A 14,555-nucleotide genomic window follows, 5' to 3' on the forward strand; every position below is an offset into this window, starting at 1 on the left:
AAAAACAGGCACACAAAAACAGCCTGATCTGCCATGTACTCGGCTGGGCCAATTATTAACTTTGGCAGGCTGCTTGGTAGCACAGGGCTGCCCTCCTGGCTCCCAAACCAGGCCAGAGACACAGGACAGAGTCTACATCTGCCATGGTTCTTGCAAAGATCCTGATTTCATATCTGCAAGTGCACTTATTTGCAGGCAAACAAAAGTCTTGGTGCTCTAGCTATCATGTTTTAAGAATATTCCTTTTAAAATGCGGTAAGTTCTCTCATCCTGGGAATCATCACCTTGCTGGGCCTCTCTTAACTGCAGAGGGTCTCTGAAGTGCCTCTGGTCTGGGAGCTCAAACCCTCTTCCCAGCGTTGGCTCTGTGTCTCTTAGGGCCAGAAAATAATCATCTTTGAAGGCACTGATTAATTCACTTAATGTCCTTCAAGTTGGGACCTCTGGGGTTTTAACACACAAGTTTAAGCAGTAGAATGAATGTGTGTTCATGCAAAAACAATGTGATAATATGTGGTTTTCAATAAAAACACCAGCAAATTGGGACGCCTGGGTGGCTCAGTTGGTTGGGTGTCTGCCTTCGGCTCAGGTCATGATCCCGGGGTCCTGGGATCGAGTCCAGCGTTGGGCTCCTTGCTTAGCAGGGAGCCTGCTTCTCCCTCTACCTGCCGCTCCCCCTGCTCATGTGTTCTCTTTTTCTCTTTCAATCTGACAAATAAGTAAAATCTTAAAACAAAAACAAAAACAAAAACAAAAAAAACACCAGCAAATTGGTGACTGGGGACTCTGGAAAGGGCTTCTGTACTTTTTTAATGCACTTGAATGTAGCTGAGACACAATGTTACATGAGTTTCAGGTGTACAACTTGGTGATTCAACAACTCTACACATTATGCTGTGCTCACCACAGTGTAGCCACCATCTGTCACGGTACAACATTATTACAATACCACTCACTGTATTCCCTGTGCTGTACCTTTCATCCAGGTGACTTATTCATTCCATGAGGTCTGGAAGCCTGTATCTCCTGCTCCTCTTCTCCCATTTTGCCCATCCTCCCACCCTTCTTCCCTCTGGCAACCATTAGTTTGTTCTCTGTAGTTATAGGTTTGATTCTGCTTTTTGTGTTTATTCATTTGTTTTGTTTTTTTAGATTCCACATATAAATGGAATCATATGATATTTGTCTTTCTCAGTCTGACTTATTTCACTTAGCATAGTACCCTCTAGGTCCATCTGTGTTGTCACAAATGGCAAAAAAAAAATCTCATCCTTTTTTATGGCTGAGTAATACTCCTGTGTGTATGTGTGTGTGTGTGTGTATCTATATGTATCTATATATATACACCATATCTTTATTAATTTATCTGTGGATATATAGTTGATTTGCTTCCATATCTTGGCTATTGTAAATAATGCTGCAATAAACACAGGAATGTATATATCTTTTTGAACTAGTGTTTTTGTTTTCTTTGGGTAAATGCCCAGAAGTGGAATTACTGGGTCATATGGTATTTCTACTTTTTTTAAAGATTTTATTTATTTGAGAGAGAGAGAGGAACCGGGCGTGGGGCAGAGGGAGAGGGAGAAGCAGACTCCCTGCTGAGCAGGGAGCCCGATGTGGGGCTTGATCCTTGGGACTCCAGGGTCATGACCTGAGCCAAAGGCAGATGCTTAACCGACTGAGCCACCCAGACGCCCCTGGCATTTCTATTTTTAATTTTCGGAGGAAACTCCATACTCTTTTCCACAGTGACTGTACTAATTTACATTCTCACCAACAGTACATTAGGGTCTCTTCTTCATCACATCCTTGCCAACATTTGTTATTTCTTGTTTTGATTTTAACCATTCTGACAGGTGTACAGTGATATATATTTTTAAAAATATTTATTTATTAAGTAATTTCTAAACCCAGTGTGGGGCTCGATCTCATGACCCTGAGATCAAGAGTCAACGTTCCTCTTACTGAGCCAGCCAGGTGCCCATGTGAGGTGATGTTTTATTATGGTTTTAATTTGCATCTTCTTGAGGAGTTCCTGTATTTTCTTTCTTTCATTTGTACTTGGAGATTATATGTATATATATATATATATATGTATATAGTCTCCAGGAAGTCAATACAATTTTATTATAGCCCTGGATATAGACAAGGAGTAAATAAAAGTAACAGATACCAAGTTATGAGAAACAAAGCTGCCTGCTTACCTGCACAAGCAGAAACCATCCTGTAGCAGTGCATAGACCAAAACCTCACACACTGGGTCACCTAGACCTCTGAAGGGAGCAGGGGGCTGAATCAGGTGACCAGCTGACATTTTCAAAGATTAGAGCTAGTTAGAATAAAGCTTTTCAAAACTTGCTTGGATTTCCCATCAGTAAGTGCATATTGCCTTGTAAGGGGTAGACTGGGGACAAGGAAAAGAAACTCAGAGCTAATGAATGGGTAGTAAAGGCTGACAACATTCCATGCTGGAATTGATTATAGTGTCATCCAGGAGGTATGATCTGGAATCCCCCCACCCCACCCCCGGGCTCCCACCCAGCTCAAGCGGACTCCAGCTGCCCTTGACCACATTGTCTCTGCTGGTCCAAGCAACCCCATCCTGCCACCTCTAGCCTAGAGAGCAGCTAATGGTGGTGGTGGCGACTGTGGGGTGAGGTGAGAGTGCAGGTGAGGCTCGTGGTTGGCAATGTTGTGGAGGGGGGGTGTTCTGCATTGTCAGGACTGCGAAGCCACGGGTATTAGGCCTCATCAGGAAAGATGGACCCTTCCCTCTACTAGATTAGCCCTCCTCAAAAGTATTGAGGAACTATTGTGGTGATCCCTGGGGACTGGAGTTTGTATGGTCTGAGGTGAGTCGAGGGTGAATAGGGCAGATCCTCTGACAAAATATTCAAAGGCCACTGTCTGGGTCTCCACAGGGCTGCTAGGAGCCAGAGCGTCTGACTTGGATGGGGTTCCATCATACGCCTCAGCAGATGAGAAGCCAGTGGAGAGCCCTATCTTCTGGAAGAACCACAGGGAGAAGGCTCGTGTTGATAAAGAGTCATGATGGGGCTGATAACCGATTCTGGGCATACTGGGCAGCCTTCTGGCAGGCTGCCCCTCCAGGGAGGGGGACCCTCTTGGTCAGAGCAATTGTGTACATCATGAGACCATTTACTAGTCTTTACCTTTCCACCCTCCAGCTCCTTCCTGCTGCCTCCAGCAAATTTTTATCATGTGCAGAAAAGAATGAGGCCCCAAAGGACCTGACTCTGTTAGAAAGCTGACTGAAGAGAGAAATTGTAGAGTTCTCAGATCCTCAACGGACTTGTGGATATTTGAGGTGAATACCGTGAACAAAGCGTGTGCGTTGCTAGAGATTTGGCTGAGGATCCACTCAGTTAGAGACCTGTCTCCCAGAGGCAGGGTTCCATCATTTCCACCAAATCCTGTCAGCTTCCCCTTCAAGAAGTTCTCCAGTTTAACTCAACAAATGTTTCCTGAGCAAAGCACCTTGCCTGGCTCTCTGAGGGTTCAAAGTTAAATCCCCATGTTCTCAGGGACCTCGACAATGTGGTGGGGCAGAGAGGCCAGGCCTTTAACAGCCATGTCAACTGGAGGACCCTTAAATTAAAGCTGAATCCATTTGTACAAATATAAATGAGTTCCTTATTATTTTGTCCTCAGTGGAGATGACTCAAGACTTACTAACGTCCTCTGGGGAAATGACCAGCTGAGTCTGGGAAGCAATGAAGATGGAAAATTATAGAGGCCCCCCCCCCTTTTTTTTTTTGACAGGTACACTAGCCGGGCACTCCTCAGGCACTTTCTCCACAAACAGAAACTCAGAGGCCTGGGGATCTTGGTTTGGGAAGAACATGAAGGAAAGGGGCCAGAAAGTACAGTCTGGTCTGTTATTAAGTACGCACAGCTGGTTCCAGTGTCCTGGCACATCCTTCTCCAAGAACAAGTTTGACTCACTCACTCGAACAAGTTTATTTGCCGACAGGAAAGTGAAGAGGAAAAGGAGCCAGAATTTGCCACACACCTCATCCAAAAACTGTATTTCTTACCAAAAAAGAAATTCTGACTTCACCTGCAGCCATGTCCTCTATTCTGGCTGGGGCTCTGCGTTCTGTTGAGGAAGGAGCTGCCTTTACTTCGCTCAGCTGCAATCACTAGAGGGGTCTTGTCTGCACACAGAAGCAGGGATGCAAAACCCAGCTTCGATCCAGGGCTTTGAGCAGAGTAGACTCCTCTGAAGGATGATAGCTCAAACTGTACAAGATCCAGTTTTATTTTTTTTAATTTCTTTATTTTGGGGCGTGTGTGTGTTTTGTTTTCCTACGAAGTGATCAGCGGGGGTAAGGTGTTTAGGGGTAGACAGTAGACGCTGGCTGGATTGACGACTGTCACCCTTTCAATGAGCGACGCAGTTCATTTTTTACGAAAACATGTTGGGGAAAGCAGGTGAAGGGAGAGGTGGGTTAATCATTGTTAGCCAGTGAAAATGACTGACTAATCTCTGGCGTGGTGAGAAAGTTCAGCTTCGGGACCTTGAACTGTGCATCTATTGACCAGGTGAGGGGAGCATGGTTGATGTCTCAGGATGGGCTGGACATTTTGTCCACAGAAAAATCCTGGAGGGCATTTGCTTCATCGTCAACAGTGAAGAACTCCCCGCTCGCTCCCTTTCTCCTGCCAGCCCAGGGTCTGCCTTCTACCAGCATCAGGTGGATCAGGAGAACTTTTACAGGAAGCATGGACGGACCGTCCTTTGCCTCCCCGCCATCTTCCTTAACCGTCCTCCCCAAAGAAGCTGTTGTTCCCTCCAGAGAATACCCTGTTTCCACAAATGGTCAACCAGCCCCCTCCCCACCAGATGGTAGACAGTTCTCCCGCTCTTCATCAACCCTTTGGCAATGCCAAATCACCTGAGCCCTCAGGACACATTCTTGCTGTCAGATTTGATCCTTCCTGCCAGGAGTTAAACTTTGTCGATGGTGCACTGCACAGGCAGAAGCAAGGGAAGTAAGTCTCTAAAACAGTGGTCGGAACTATTTGCAAAAAGCTCATTTTCCCCTTTGTTTTGGTCTGTACCCCAGAGGCAAAGAGGGGGTGTCTGAGGTGAGACGGGAAATGTGACTCAAGCTAAGGATCCAGTCCCAACCTGCCATCCCCTCCTTGCTTCTTTTTTTATTTTTATTTTTTTTTTAAAGATTTTATTTATTTATTTGACAGAGAGAGAGCACAAGCAGGGGGAGCAGCAGAGAGAGAGGGAGAAGCAGGATCTCCACTGAGCAGGGAGCCCGATGCGGGGCTCCATCCCAGGACCCTGGGATCATGACCTGAGCCAAAGGCAGAGGCTCAACCGCTCAACAGACTGAGCCACCCAGGTGCCACCCACCCCCTCCCCGCTCCTTGCTTCAACTCACAGATTCTTCGAAATTCTTTGAAAGAATCAGGACCAAGGAGAGAAGAAGGGAAGGGAAACCAAGTCCTACAGCAGCCAGAGCTCAGCCAGGTGGGAGGTGGAGTGAGGTGGGGGCCGTGGGGTATCGGTGGCTGTGGGGCAGAAGGAGGGTCTTGGTTTTCCTCAGAAGATTCTCGGAAACACTCTCAGGCCTCCAGTGGGCAGCCCCGGGGACCGCCCCTCCCTCACCGCTATCACTAGGATTTAAAAGGAAAAGAAAATATTACAAGGGAATATTAAAGAGCTATGTGACCTTGGCTGAGTCACTACAGTTGTCTGGGTTTGACTTTTGTCAACAGTTAAATAAGACTTGGCGACTGTCACCCTCTGTTCTGAGTTAACCTTCCTGAGTCTTTGGTAGCTCCAGTGAGGTGGTGCCTGGCTTTTAATGATCTAACAGAAGTCAATGATCCATGATTGCTCGAAGGAAAAGATAAATATTTTCATATCTTTTTCATTAAAATACTTTCTAAAGTCCTATAGTCACAGGGCGCCTGGCTGGCTCAATTGGGGGAGGGGGCGACTCTTGATCTTGGGAGTGGGTTTGAGCCCTACATTGGGGTGTAGAGATTACCTAAAAAAAAAAAAAAAAAAAAAGGCGGGACACCTGGGTGGCTCAGTCGTTAAGCGTCTGCCTTCGGCTCAGGTCATGATCCCAGGGTCCTGGGATCGAGCCCCGCATCGGGCTCCCTGCTCAGCGGAGAGCCTGCTTCTCCCTCTCCCTTTGCCCCTCCCCTGCTTATGCGTGCTCTCTCTCTCTCCCATATAAATAAATAAAATCTTAAAAAAAAAAAGGCAATATAGTCACACAGTTCTTAAAAAATTCAGAGTTCAAAGGAGTATTCAGTGAAGCCAGTTCCTCCTCCTACCTCTGGGCACCTTCCAGACACTGGTGGGGCCAGCATGCAGCCCAGAGCTGCCGGGGGCCAGGGGGGCCAGGAAGCCCCCCACGGGTCTCCAGTGGAGGGGAGCTCCCCCCACCAGAGAAGGCAGTCAGCCCAGACCTAGATTGGAGGAGGGGCCTGTCCCCTCCCCCTCTCTCCTCCCCTGTCTCTTTCTCCCCCAGCTCTGCCCTGCAGTCTTTTAATCAACTCTTTCCTTAATGGCCGCAGCATTTTCATCCCAACCAAAACACCATACTGTACAGCCAGTTATTAGCCCTTCCCTCTTCCGGAGCCCGGCTTGGGGGGACATAATTAGGAAATCAGTAGTCTTGGACCGTCTGAGCCCACACCTTACCCCCTCTGAGAGTTCCCAAGTGACGACCACAATGCAGAGAAAGAGGAAGAGGTGAGGCCTGGAATTGTCCAGAAAACAAACAGTGAGGTCTCCCCGCCCCCCAGGCCTGCAGAGCATCCGAGGAACTATTCTGAGCTATGAAAACACGGCAGGGCTCTGCTAGGAAGTAAACAGCCGTCTGTCCCGCCAACGCCTCTCCCTGGACACAGATGCTGACAGTGCCCGATCTCTGGCCAACAGGCAGGAGACAGAGGGAGAAAGGCAGGGAGAGTCCTGCGTGCCTCCCTCCTCTAGGGTGAAAAGGAAAGACAGTGTTTGCCCTATTTTTAGGATTTTAAAGATTTCCTTCACTTTAGTAGGGCTGAAGTGGAAGGAGGGTGGCACTGGAGTCCCGGAGGTCAAGGGGATCTCTCCAACCTTGAATTCCAGAAGGCAGGAAGCCTGCTGCTCCCTCCTCAGCCCTGTGCAACCTTAGCCTCTGCTCTACTGGGGACTCACCATGACCTTCTCACTGTCAGCTCTGCTGGTTGGTCTTTTCTCATCCTTCTTCTTCCTTGATCTTTTGGCCACATCTGACATTTCTGACAGCTGTCTTGAAGCGTTCATGCTCTTTGTGCTCCAGCAAGCTCTCCTTTCCTTTCTCCTCTTCCTCCTCCCACAGCATGACACCACTTGGATGTCCCACACATTCCCCAGATCCACGAGTTCCTTCCAGACCTGTTCCTCCTCCGGACTTTCTTGCTTTGCGTACACCTCTCTTCTTCTGCCATCCTCCAGGCACTGAGCCTGGCACTTTGAGTCATCCTCGATGCCGCCTCATTGGGTTCTGACCATATATTTTCTACTCTTGCTTCTCCTTGTCAATCTCTCTGCTTAGACCTGCTGGTCACTCCCTTACCTAATTATCTCCTACTCCCCTTCTCGCTGCCAGCCCAAGCGATCCAATATACTACTGGCAAAAGAGCCTTCTTACAATACAGCTCTTCTCACTTGTCACCTGGAAAATATCCAGTGGCTCCCCATTGCCTCCAGAGTGAAGTTCAAATTCAAGCTTACTCACAATCAGACCCCAGGTTATCTTTCTAGTCTCATGTTTCCAATCTCTCCTTCATGGACCCCCTCACTCTAGTTTTATACTAGATGGGTTTGGATTTCCCAGATGCATCTTGGTTTTCCTAAATTTGCTCTTCCCTCCACCTGGAATACAATTTTCCCCAACCCCACGTGTCCAGATTCTAACCATGTTCAAGGGCAAGCTAATAAAGCCTTCCCAACCCACTAATGCTCACCCTTCCTCAGCTATAAAGGATCACACTGACCTGAACTCCCCTAGCACTTCACTGTTCCTAACTTGGGGGCACTTCTCATGTTCAAACCTTGCATTACAGTTACTTTGCTTATGTCTCAACCCTTTCCCTGCTACCCTGGGCCCTGAGGGCCATGAAAACTTCCCTTCCAGCCTTCAGAACTGGGTTCTGTGTATATGTCTAGTACCAGCATGGTGGCCTGTGTAAATGGCTGTGATAGTTCTTCTCATCATGGCCACCTGTCCTTTTGCATTGTGACTTTGCCTGTCTTCTTATCAACATGTGAAGTTTACATCTCCATTCTTTGAATCTGGGCTTGATCTTCTGCCTTGGCCAGTGGGACATTAGCAAATGTGACGCAAGCAGAGGCTTGGAAAGCATTCGCTCACTAGGGCGTATCCGTTTGGGGCTGCAATTGGAATCCTGGGCCCCAAAGGGGAAAAGTCAAGGCTGGTCTGCTGAGACTCGCTGTTGTAACATGTGAACTGACAGCCAGTCCCAGCCACCAGACATGTGAGTGACACCAAATTAGACCATCCAGCTCCAGTGTATCTGCCAGAGATCTGTGGTTGGGTGAGTGATCCCCGCTGACTCCAGCAGAAGAAGTTCCCATCTGAGCCCAGCCCAGATAGCTGACCTATGGAATAAAGAACAAATAAAAACAGTTTGTTGTTTTAAGTCATTAAATTTCAGGGTGGTTTGTTATGCAGTAACAGAAACACCCAGCAGATGCTGGTTAATAAACTATTAAATACTAGCTAGTATTCATTGAGCATTTATATATGTCAAGAACTGGTTCTGGAAAATTACACGGATTAACTCATTGAATCCTCATAAAAATTCCAAGGTAGATTTTATTACTGTCCCCATTTTACAGGTGTGGAAAATGAGCTACAGAGAAGTTAAGTAAGTTGCCCAGCGGTGACATTTGCCAGACCCAAATGTCAGCAATCTGGTTCTAGAAGCCACACCATGAACCATATACCATGTTGTGGAATGAGTGAACTCACTGAGGATGTTGCCTCACAAACACCATTTCCCACAGGCATGCCAAATTCTACAGCATTTGTGGGTCCACAGCTCAGCTTCTGCCTCTAACCCTCCCACCCCGTGCTTCTTTGGGTCTATCCCAGGCTCTGGGCCTTTCCTGTTTCAGGAAAAGCCCAGCGTGGGGAACTGATTGACAGATCTGCCAATGTCCACCTACTCAGAAACCTTCTGTGCCATCTCCCCCGCCTTCCTGTGACCTTTGCTGGGTAATGGTTCCAGCAATGCAGGTCTCATCTGGAGAGGGAATGCTCAGGCTCAGCGTGTCGGTGTCGCCCTTTGGCCCCATGTCCTGGTTTAGCCTGTACAGTCAGGGTGATTTTTCACTTGGAATCTTTGGGCTTTCTTAGACCTTCTTTTTTGAGGTAGTCAAAAAGGAAAAACTGGATATGAAATGGCTTTTTACAAAACTGAGAATTACTTGAATATAACAATAGTTACTGTTTTTTCAGATTTCAACAAAGATGTATTTAAGCACCAATAATGGACATGACACCATGCTAGGCACCAGGCCAGGGAGGCCAACAGGACATGGGTTTTGCCCCTGAGAGCTCAGTCTCTCAGATGGGGAGTGAAGGGAGGATACGTGGAGATGATGAACTGGGAATCAGTGAATGAACCTCTTTTGTAGGGTTCTGTCCAAAGTACCAAGGGAACAGGGAGAACAAAGCAACTAGGTTTGCTCAGGGGGTGCTATTTGAGGATGAGTAAATGGAGGAAGGAGGAGGAAGGGGGAAGAGGAAGGAACCAGAGGAAGGAAGCAGGGGAGTGCAGAGACGTGAGTGGCTGGGAATGGACTGGGGAAAGACACATGGTTGGGGCATCTGGAGTGTGGGACATCAGGATGGCAGGGGCTGCTGAAACCAGTTTGTGAATGATCTCATATGTCTACTCTCTAGTAAGGAGCTCTGAAGATGTATTTACACTTTTATTTTTTTAGAGAGAGAGCAGATGCATGCGAGCCGTGCTGGAGGGGCAGAGGGAGAGGGAGAATCTTAAGCAGGCTTAGGATTTCACCCAGTGCGGAGCCTGATGTGGGGCTCGATCTCATGACCCTGAGATCATGACCTGAGCTGAAAACAAGAGTCGGATGCTTAACCGACTGAGCCACCCAGCTGCCCCCAAGGAGTTCTGAATATTTATAAGGATCAGTTGGCCAAGGAAAAACTGTAGGAAGAGAAGGGAAGGAAGGTGAGGATTTGCTCGCAGTGAGTTTCTGCTCTGGAAGTTAGATGTGAAATCCAGGCAAGGCTGGGTGGGTTGTGACAGGAGAGTCTGGCTGATGTCTCCAGGACACCCCATGATGGTTTCTTGGTGAATTCACCACAGTCCAGGGGAGGGACATAAATCAGAAACCAGATTCATCAGATCACCAAGGGAGATCATCTTTCAGGGAAGATCTAAATTTATCAAAGTAACACCTGCAGGCTAATCTTCATTTACAGTAACTGTCAAAGCCAAAGCAATTTTTATCAAGATACCAATTAATTCATTCCCACAAGAGATATAATTGACTTGCCCATTTTCTTCCCATGACCAAGGTGTGGTGGGAAGCTGGCCCAAGAAGCTGTGAATCAGAATCAGCAGTTGGTCATGAGCTAGGTTTGACAGTGTCTCGTGCCTCCATCCAAGCGTCTAGTGTGCCTCCAGGGCTAGACATGCCCAGCCTTGGGCCGGGTCCTCTGTTCTAGACATGGTCAGATTGTCCTGCTGGGACAGACTCTGTAATGCCCCTTTTCTGTGCCTTCTGATGAACACATTACTTCTATATCTTAGACACATTCTTTGTAGATCTTTATATATCAAGCCTCCTCTGGCCAGCTTGGAACTGAACTGCTGTCCCAGGGTTTTCACAACCTTGGATACATGTTAGAATCACCAGGGGGAGATTTAAAAGCTGCAAATATCTGAGCCTCACCCCCAGAGATTCTGATGTGATTGGTCTGAGGTACAGCCTGGGCAGGTGGAGTTTCACAAGCTCCACCAATGATTTAATGCGCAGTCAAGGTCGAGAGCCTTTGCTTTAAGGCAACTGTGCATATTTCTGCTCTGGTCCATTGCGTGTGGATTTTGCTCTTAGAGGGTCACTTACCATGGATCAGGTGTCAAGTTCAACAATGCTTCTCAAGCATCACCTTGTTGAATTCTTTAACCAGGCCTGCCAGGCAGTGAGGAAGAGCAGTGGGATGGGAGAAAGCAGTCAGATATAATACCACCAAGACTTGGGTTCAAGCCCAGCCTCCTGCTTACTAGCCAGATGACTTGGGGCAAGTTACCTAATCCCTCTGAATCTTAGTTTTCTCATCTGTAAAATGGGAATGATAATAATATCTGCTTCTCAAGGTTGTTGTGAGGCAACAGATAGAAATTAGCTCACCATCGTAGTCTCCACCATACTGGCTCCATTTCAGTGGGAGAAGCAGGAAAAACTGAGACATCACGCTCCTTGAGGGGCCTTAAGAAAGGGGGAGTCCCCCCATCATATTCTGGCCCACAGACATAAGGTCAAGGAGTATGAGGAACATGCCATAGGCAGGTGTCTAGGATAAAAGCCTTATAATTGATTTCCCTTCACAGAGTCCAGATGTGGGGAGGAAGAAGAATTCTACAGAAGCTGCAGATACCTGCCTGCAGAGCCTGAGTAGAGCAAACATGGGCAACCATTGGCCATGGGCCACATTTTGGAGTGGGGACACGAAGCAGGTGCACTAAGAGGCCAGCTCACATGGATAGTGTGTGTGTGTGTGTGTGTGTGTGTGTGTGTGTGTGGTAGTCGCAGTCCTTTCAGTGGGGTCTGTAGGTCCAACAGTCCCTGGAGGGCCCACATCACCAGAGTTCTTTCCCACTCACCAGGTTCTCCCCACAATTTTGCTACTCTGACCCTTTGGGCTACATTCCTCAGGGTCTGGTTGCTCTTTTTCTTGTGGCTGGAAGGGTGTGTTCCCAGGAAGGCCTTCCAACAAGGCTGCCTCAGGGCTTTTCCTGAGAGTTCCCTGTGCACCCACTCCTTTGGGGTGGCTCAGATTGTCCCCTCTGACCCCACTGGGGAGCCCCATCGCACCCTCATCGGTTAGCCGGTGAGCCACAGTAGCAGAGCCCCTCAGGCAGACCTCAGCCTGGGGGCACAGGCCCCCTCTCCCCATCCTTGCAAGTGGAGAAGCAGAGCTGGAACTGCCAAGAGAAGCATCATCCTTCGTTCCTCCCCCAGCATTTGCTTGGTGGTGGGTGGGAGGCAAGATGAGAGCATCTATACCCATCAAGGTTCAAAAAAAAATTTTTTTAAAGACGTTATTTATTTATTTGACAGAGACAGACATAGCCAGAGAGGGAACACAAGCAGGCGGAGAGGGAGAGGGAGAAGCAGGCTTCCCGCTGAGCAGGGAGCCTGATGCGGGGCTCGGTCCCAGGACCCTGGGATCATGACCTGAGCCGAAGGCAGACACTTAATGACTGAGCCACCCAGGCGCCCCAAGGGAGGCAAGATGAGAGCATCTATACCCATCAAGGTTCAAATTTTTTTACACAAGAAAACACAAGAAAGTAAAAAGAGAATATTTATCTGGGCTGAGAGGATAAAGAGACACTAAATCACTGAGCCTAGAAACAAAATGGAAAGAAGCATCAGCTTAACTGTCTTAACCAGCTCTGCCTTCACCCCTTCTCCATCTGAGAGTTTTTCACCATATCCTGCTGCTATTCTTGAATCAAGAATGTGGTTCCCATGGCTTTTAGTCTTTGTAGGAAGGTCCCTTTGCCAGAACTTAGGTCCTTTCTGGCTCACCTGGCTGAGCCTGGGTGTGTAGGCAGTTCTTGAGGGAACCACAGGATTTCCACGGTGTCTGAACTCTGGTTTGCCATTTCTCTCTGCTCACAAGCTGAGCTGGACCCGAATCTCTGTGCCCTCAATTACCTTCTTGTCACGGCCTGCCCTCTCCTAGGGCTGGGTCAGTGGCCCGGACTTCCTCCTGGGGAAGGAATCCCCTCTCTGCCTGACCCCACAACCCCCTTTTCTAGAAAAGAGACTGACAGCAGTAGGCAAGCTATCAAAGCAGAGGTGTGAACACACATACCCCATGGGTTTCTCTGGTCTGGAGGCACCTCCCCACCTTACTCCTGCCCCCATACTCTTTTCTGGAAAATATTCCAGTTCTTATTTATGCCCATCCATAGTTTACACCCCAGGAAGGCCAGTGGGGATGGGAGGACCTGGAGGCTGTTGCCTGAACAGGCCAGCTGGTCCCCACTGAGACACCCCTGGCTCATTGGCATGCCCGCCCCAGATCAGACAGCTCCTGGCCTGGGGCCCAGGTTCCTGATGCTTTCTGGTTCCTATCTTTGGTGACGTTCTGGTCATCTGTGTTCACTGCTGCCGCGGAGGCTCCTGTCACTCTTGACCCTGGGAACATTCTACCCACAAAACCCCCTCAACTGCTGCTGTCACCTGACCATCCTACCCTTTCTCAAAAGCTTACTCCACACGGTCTCCGTCCATGGCAGGAACTCAGAAGATTATTCGGCAGTGTAAACAGATGACAAGATGACAGGAGGAACATTTTTATTCAGGTAGTGAGAGGAAGGAAATGCCAGGGAGCAGAAGCTGAAGTAGCAAGAAGAGGGGGAGGAGGAAGAAGAGAAACACAGGGAGGAGAAGGAATGTGCTGGAATAAGAGGGACACAGACCTAGTGGGGATCCTGCCCTGGTACTTGAGAGAACAGCTGGTCTCTAGAGGCCTCATCTTCAGATTCCAGACCGAAGGGCAGAGGAGGAGCCTGGCAGGCCCCAGAAAGCTTCTGAATGTTAATGACACTCAACTGTACATCTAAAAATGATCACTTTTTGTAAATTGTAAATTTTATGTAATGTATGTTTTAGCACAATTAAAAGAAGAAGAAAGGAAAAGTAATGGTGCAGTCACTTTGGACAACAAAGTGTCTGCGGTTTCTCAAAAGGTTAAGCCTCGGGTGACCATGCGCCCCAGCAGTTCCCCCCACTCCTGCCCTGGCGTGTGCCCAAGAGAAACGAAAACTTCTGTCCACGTGAGAGCTTGTCCACGAATGTTCATAGCAGCATTGTCCACAAAGTGGAAACAACCCAAATGGCCATCAGTGGAAGAGTGGATGAACAAAGTGTGGTCTATCCATGTGGTAGAATGGTGCTCAGCCGTAAGGGACCAACACAGCTCAGAAACGTGATGCTGAGGGAAAGAAGCCAATCACAGAAGGCCACGTACTGTACGAATCTATTTATACGAAATGTCCAGAATATCAGCAAATCTATAGTGACAGAAAGACGAGTGGTTGCCTAGAGCCGGGAAGGGGTTGGAGGGGAAAGAGAGAGTGAGTGCTAACAGATCCCGGGTTTCTTTCTCAGATGATGAGATTGCTCTGGAATTGGATAGGGGTGACAGTTGTACAACTTTGTAAATATACTAAAACCCCCTAACTTGTACATATTAAAAGGGTGGATTTGGGCGCCTGGGTGGCTCAGTTGGTTAAGCGAC

General features: G+C 48.1%; 1 protein-coding gene across 1 annotated transcript in view; it reads left to right on the plus strand.

Annotated features, from left to right (window-relative positions):
• Window positions 1-14,022: 14,022 nt before the first annotated feature.
• Window positions 14,023-14,555, plus strand: part of AOC3 (amine oxidase copper containing 3) — an 8,191-nt gene continuing 7,658 nt past the window's right edge. Inside the window, exon 1 of the mRNA XM_081805962.1 lies at window positions 14,023-14,091. Within this exon, the coding sequence (XP_081662088.1) occupies window positions 14,023-14,091 (69 nt within the window). The remainder of the gene's footprint in view (window positions 14,092-14,555) is intronic.

This window comes from Leptonychotes weddellii, chromosome 15 (assembly GCF_054177405.1).
Source record: "Leptonychotes weddellii isolate Sample4059 chromosome 15, ASM5417740v2, whole genome shotgun sequence".
Taxonomy (NCBI): Eukaryota; Metazoa; Chordata; class Mammalia; order Carnivora; family Phocidae; genus Leptonychotes; species Leptonychotes weddellii.